Consider the following 6,351-nt stretch of genomic DNA (forward strand, 5'->3'; position numbering starts at 1 on the left):
CAGCTGCTCTCATGGGTCACCTCTGAATTTTTCACTCCAGCTTGATTCAGGCCTAAACTATCAAGTGAGGGATGCTGAAGTTTAACCTGAAGGCAAGCAGGGTTCAGAAGGAGCAGGGCAGCTAGGGGTGGGGTTGCAGCAGGTCAAGACCTTTATTTTGGGGAGCTTTTTGCTTAGGATGAAGCTAATGTTGGGATTAGTTCCTCCAGGAACATCAGGTTATGAGTGCAGGCATCAACCTCAAGCTGGCCTCCAACTCCTAAGGACTGCATACAAAATGGAAGGTGATGAGATGTGGCCAGAGTCAACATCCAGAGGATGAAAGGCAAAGTCCTTCTGCCACAGGTGTTCACAGGACCCAAGTGGAGGGTACAAGAAAGCTCTTTCCAGGTTAGGGGGCCTGGTCCTGGTCAAACTCTTGGTCCTGGTTAAGCTCTTGGTCTTAGATCTTCATCATGGCCTACCATCATGGAAAGTGCAGGGTTGACAGAGCCACCAAGGTGGGCAAGAGCTGCCACAGCAGAAGGCACAGGGTTGGTAGGACCCCCTAAGATGGGGAAAAGCTGCCATAGCAGAAGGCAAAGGGCTGACAGGGCGGCCAAGGTGAGCAAGAGCTGCCACAGCATAAGGCACAGGGTTGGTAGGACCACCAAGGAGGGCAGGAAAGGACCACTGCTTCCAGAAGATGTGGGGACAGCTGCCTCCCACCTCATTCTGCCCCATCCCTCTGTGCCCAGCTTTGCTACTGGGACCTCAGGGTGCTCCTCCAGTTCTAGCAAGGTCCTCAGATGAGCACCACACAGCAGCCACATCACAACCATCAATTCCCAGTTAGTCACTTGGTCTTCAGAAGAGCATGGAGGAAAAGCTGGTCCCAGGCTGGCACAATGTGAGGTGTGGACCTCCTCACTGGCTGGCCTCCTGCAGCTTGGTAAGGAGCTGGTGAAGCCTCTCTGTCATGGCCACCTGGCACAGGAGCAAGAGGGGACAGTGAGTGTCTGCTCCCCACTGCAGCTCCATGGTGGAGCCACAGTGCTTTGCTCAAGCCACCAGGGCCATGCTCTCAGGTGTGCACTGGTAGTGCCCAGCAAGAGGTGGACATACTGGGTAGGGTTGAGGGTCATGGAGCCGGCGGTGAGCAGGGTTGAGCAGGCTGAGGGACACCTGAGCGTGGGTTCTCACCTCTGGCAGGCTGGGCAGCGGCTCACACAGCTGCAGGGAAGGAGATGACCATGGCCATGTGAGTTCCAGCCAGCCCAAATCCCCAGTGAACCAGCCTCAGCCTGGACTTTGATGCCACCATGTCCAGGATGGCATCCAGGTGCCTGGGCAAGGCACGCTGAGGTTTATCCCTTTGGTCCCGATGCTACCCTTAGTGCTTGACCCAGCGCAGGGAAGCACCCCAGCCCCAGAAGGCAGAGCTGCCCTGACCTGACCATCCCTGAGGTAGGTGCGGTGGAGCGGCTCCACGGTGGCGGCCACAACCTTACAGGTCTCCCCAAGCTGCCCCAGGACACGGATCACCAGCTCTTGGCCTGCCTGGGGTGAAGGCTCCTCCTCCAAGGCCATGAGGTCCATGAAGGGGTGACCTGCAGGAATGGCAGGTTAGGGGACAGCAGGTATGAGGGACATCATCAAGGACAGGGTTATGGAGCAGGTCAACAGGACAGCACTGAGGCAAAGGTGTCCCAACTCACCAGCAGCATCAAAGAGCCGATAGATGGTCTTGGTGCCTGGGACTGTCATCTTCTCCTCATCTTCTGTGAGCTTCAGGCAGGGGGAGCCATTGACCTCCACCAGCTGCAGGAGATGGGCACCTTGGTTTTTGTCACCTACTGCTGCTGCTGACCTTTGTCCTCTGTCCCACTCCACGTGGTGGGGAAGCCACCAACACAAACCAGCTGAATAAATCATTACAACCCTCTCAAGCCACCCCAAAGGTGGACATCCCATCTCCTGCCTGCAAGCTTCTTGCAGTGCTCTCATCTACCTGCCAAGGAGAACATAGATGGTGGTGCCACCTCCAGGTAGTTTGCAGATGATACCTGTTGAGTCCCTTAAGAGAGGGGCAGGAGCTGGACAGGCTTGAGAGGTAGGCCCATGTGAACTTCATGAGGTTCAACAGGGACAGGGCCAAGGGCAAGGTCCTGCACTTGGGCTGGGGCAGCCTCCAGGATTACTGCAGGCTGGGGGGGCAGCCATGTGGAGGACTTGGGAGCTGCTGGTGGGTGAAAAGCTGGACTTGAGTCAGGTGAAGTTGGCTGGAGCTCTGAGCAACCTCAGGTGTCCCTGGTGACTGGGGGTGGGGGGGGTTGGATGAGATGACCTTTGAAGGTCCTTTCCAGCCCAAACCATTTGATGCCATTGCCCTCGCAGCATGATCCCTCAGGGCCAGGTCCCCCTTGACTGCACAGCCCCTGCCATCCAAAGCCTGGGAGAAACCAGGTGGTCCCCAAAGCTGAGCAGGACAGAGCTGCCACCACCACTGACCTTGTAAACACAGCCCAGCGATGGCTGCAGGGGGCACGTCACCAGGTGTGTCCCGACGCCGATCATGTCAACCTCGCTCCCCTGGTGCAGAAGAGAAGATGGAGGCCAGCGGTGGCTCAGCCCTACCACCAGTGTTGTGACCAGAGCCACAGAGACAGTTCAGAGTGCTCTGCCTGAAGGTGCCTGGTGTCCACCTGTCCCACCCAAACCCACCAAAAGCCAACGTGCCCTCACATCCCCGGCAGCAGCCACCTCACCTCCTGGATTAACCTCTCCAGGCTTTGCTCGCTGATGTCATTGCTGACAGCAATGGGGATGGTCTCAAACCAGGGCACCTGGAAGCTGGGGAGGACCTGGGGTTTGAGGTGGATCCATATCTCCATTCACAGCACCCTCCTAAGCTGTGAGGCCTCCCGCCACAGCAGGACAAGGCGCCCAAGGTGGAGAAGCTGGTGACCAGTGGCAACCAGCCCAGGTGCGGTGATGGACTTAGGTGGACTTACTGAGCACCACAGGCTCGGAGCACTTGGCGGATCTCCTTGGACTGCTGGGCCAGGTCGCCGCTGTCCAGCCGCACGCCGATGGCCTGGTAGCCCAGCTGGTGCAGGGCCAGCGCCACGGCGCAGAAGTTGGGCAAGCCACTCCTGGCATGGGTGAGAAGGTTACCATCTCTTGCTTGGTGGGACAAGGACCCAGGATGGATCCAACAGCAGGTTCAAGCCCTCTGCCAAGCTACAGCGAAGCACGAGAATGCTCCCCAGGTTGAAATTTCTCTGCTTGAAGGCCACCAAGCAAGGAGGGATGTGGTCATCCCCTCCACCATGGTGGCAAAGCCACCCTAGTGGCGAGAACCTGATGTTCTCACCTCCTGACACAGTAGGTGTCCAGCAGCCCCTGGAAGTCACGTGGGAAGGTGACAGCGTAGGAGAGGAAGGCAGCCAGCTCGCCCCGGTTCGTCTTCTCCAGGGGGGTCTGAAGCAGCTCACACACCTGCTGCAGCCACGACTCGGCCAATGTTGGAAGGTCCACTGGGTCTCCACCTGCCAACGGCACCAGCTCCTGCACAGGAAGACATGGACTTCACACACCCCGTGGCAACCCCAGGGCACCTCGCCCCCACCCCGCGGTGATGCTCACCCGGGGCTGCACCTCCTCCAGCGTGGTGAAGGACATGATGAAGGAGTGGGCGATGGTGCCGCGCACCGGGATGCCATAGAGCTTCCCTGCCAACACGTTGCTGGTGCAGTCGAAGCCTGTGAGAAGGGACAGAGGGGACATGTGGGTGATGAGGTGGCCATGGTGCCATGGGACACTGTGGGTCACCACTCACCCCCGATGTAGGAGTACTTGGAGGCCGAGAGGGCACCATCTGGCCCCTGAGCACGCCGCAGCCCCATCTCCATCAGCTTCACATCTGGGCCAGCAAGGAGTCGGAAGCGAGTGGCATTGGTAGCCACCAGGCTGGGGAGGAGGAAGAGATGGGTCACACCAAACAATGCAGGTCACGCCGGCACACAGCCAAGGGTGGAAGGAGCTCCAGGACCCTCAGCTCAGCAGCTGCATGAGGACATGGAAGGGACTACCATGGGACTCCAGTGGACCACAACAGGATGTGTCCTACCTGGCATAGTTGACCAGGCACAGCAAAGTGGTCTCCAGCAGCTGCACCACCAGCAGTGGCCCCTTCACCTGTAGGAACGGGACCTGCAGGGCACAACCAAGTGGTGATGTCCTCATCCTCCCTTGGGACATCAGAGCTGCTGGCCCTGCACCTCCTCCAAAGCAGGGAAGGGGAGCAAGCAGTGTCCCACCCTGGCAAAGACGACGGAGCCCTCGGGCACAGCAGAGACTGTCACCTCCGAGGTGTCCAGGGTGGCCAGGTAATCAAAGAAGGCCTCCTCAGTGGTGCTGGGCAGGACAGAGCGCAGGTAGGCAATGTCTGTGGGGGCAGAGCTCAGTGGTGACCCAAGCTGGTGGCTCCCCAAGCCACGTAGTGACACAGGAGGGACCAAGCCTCTTGTGCCGGGGGTGGGTGACAGCTTGTGTCCAGGGGACACTTCACAGCACCCACCAACACTGAGGTGTAAGTGGCACCATGGCCCACCAAGTCTCCTCTGAGGGACAGTCCATGGGAGCATTGTCCTCCTGGAGGGTGTCCCAGTGTCCTCTAAGGGCTGGCCACATCCACCCCTTCCTGTGTCCCTGTCACCCAGATTCCTTTGAGATGTTCCCATCGCCCTGAGGAACGCCCACGGCCCCTGCAGGTTACCCTGAAGGGTCCTCCTATCCTCTAGATCCCTCTGAGATATCTCTGTCCCACTTAAACCCCCTGAGGGGTTCCCCTGTCCCCTAGATCCCTCTGAGATATCTCTGTCCCACTTAAACCCCCTGAGGGGTTCCCCTGTCCCCCAGATCCCTCCGAGATGCCCATGCCCCTTGCAAGTCCCACTGGAGTCCCTCTCTCCTGTAGGACACCCTCAGGGGTCACCCTGCCCCCAGTGCAGATCCCCCCTGAAGGACCCAAGGGGCATTCCCTGGCTTCAGGGCCCCCTGAAGGACTTTGAAGGTCCCACTGTGTTCTGAGGATCCCTCCTTGTGCTCCAGGCTCCCCCCAAAGGATCTCTTGGGGTCCTCCCTGTCCCCCCAAAGGTCTCCTGCAGTTTTGCCCTCTCACCCAGGTCCCTGTCCCCTCGAAAGACTCCAGGGGATGCCGCTTGGCCCCAGGTCCCCCTCCAAACACGCTGCCGGTTCCTGGCTGGCTCCAAGCGCGCCCGTGCGGAGCTGCCTGCAGGCTTCCCTCTGCTGCTCAGGTCTCCCCTGAAAGGCTCCCAGGGTGTCCCTCGCTCCCCAGCCCCCCTTCAAAGGACCCCTGGCTGCTCCCTTACCCCACCGGGTGCCCCGAAGCGCCCCGCAGCAGCCGCGGGAGCCTCCTCTCGCCCCGGGTCCCCCCCCGTTCCCCCGGGAGGCCGCGGCGGGGCGGGCGCCGTCCGCTCACCGGCAGCCGAGAAGCGGAAGGCTCGCAGGCCGCGCAGCCCCTGCGCCAGGCCGGCGGCCAGCGCGAAGGCGCCGCCGAAGGGCCCGCGGCGGAAGAAGAGCTCTGCCGAGGCGGGCAGCCGCGCCCGGCCGCTGCGCCAGTGCCCGCAGGCCATGGAGAGGTGGTAGAGGTCCGTCAGCCCCGCCATGGGCACCGCGCCGCGGGCACGGCGGCAGCGCAGCGGGCGGCAGCCGCACACGGCCGCGGGGAGGGGCAGCGGCGGGGGCAGGGACACGGAGCGAGGCAGGCAGAGGCAGCCGGGACGGCGGCAGCGAGGCGGCAGCGGGGGCGGGCGGGGGACGCGGGGAGACGGCGAGGGCAGAGCGGAGTGGTGGTGGGCACGGGAGCGCGGCAGAGGGCACACGGGACAGGCAGGGCGGGCAGCACACGGCAGCCACGGGGACACGGAGCAGCAGGGACTGCGGCACACAGAGCGCAGGGGAACACGAGGGAGGCAGCAGACAGGACACATGGCCCAGGGCAGCACAAAGGACACCTGGACGCCAGACACGGACCACAGAAGGGCCAGGGCAGCACAAGAGATGCAGGGCACCGTAGGTGGCAACAGAGAAGCCACCTGGGACAAAAAGGACAGCAGCACCCCCCAACGCTTGTCTCCAACCCTTCACCCCCAGCCTGAATTTGGGCTTGGGGTTACACCCAGCCATGGCTCAGAACCTCCTGCTGGGCCAGGTCCAACCTCATGCTGTTCACACAGGCCTACGTCTCCAGCCTGTGCAGGTCTCAGCTGCATCCTGTCCCTCAGGTGTGTCACCAAGCGGAGTGGTGCGGAGTTCCCTTGGTCCCACTTGCCTATATCACCCCCA

At 61.4% G+C, this 6,351-nt stretch overlaps 1 protein-coding gene across 1 annotated transcript; it reads right to left on the reverse strand.

The window, feature by feature from the left end:
• Nucleotides 1-128: 128 nt before the first annotated feature.
• NAPRT (nicotinate phosphoribosyltransferase) lies at nt 129-5,694 on the reverse strand. The gene is made up of 13 exons (XM_064154430.1): nt 5,486-5,694; nt 4,302-4,429; nt 4,112-4,194; nt 3,821-3,951; nt 3,628-3,743; nt 3,356-3,549; nt 2,994-3,134; nt 2,748-2,832; nt 2,491-2,571; nt 1,698-1,800; nt 1,432-1,589; nt 1,105-1,212; nt 129-966 (listed from the first exon to the last, which is right to left on the reverse strand). The coding sequence occupies exons 1-13, from the start codon at nt 5,670-5,672 to the stop codon at nt 907-909; spliced, it is 1,575 nt and encodes a 524-aa protein (XP_064010500.1). The 5' UTR covers nt 5,673-5,694; the 3' UTR covers nt 129-906.
• Between the last annotated feature and the right edge of the window lie 657 nt (nt 5,695-6,351).

The sequence above is a fragment of the Pogoniulus pusillus genome, chromosome 14, assembly GCF_015220805.1.
Source record: "Pogoniulus pusillus isolate bPogPus1 chromosome 14, bPogPus1.pri, whole genome shotgun sequence".
NCBI lineage: Eukaryota > Metazoa > Chordata > Aves > Piciformes > Lybiidae > Pogoniulus > Pogoniulus pusillus.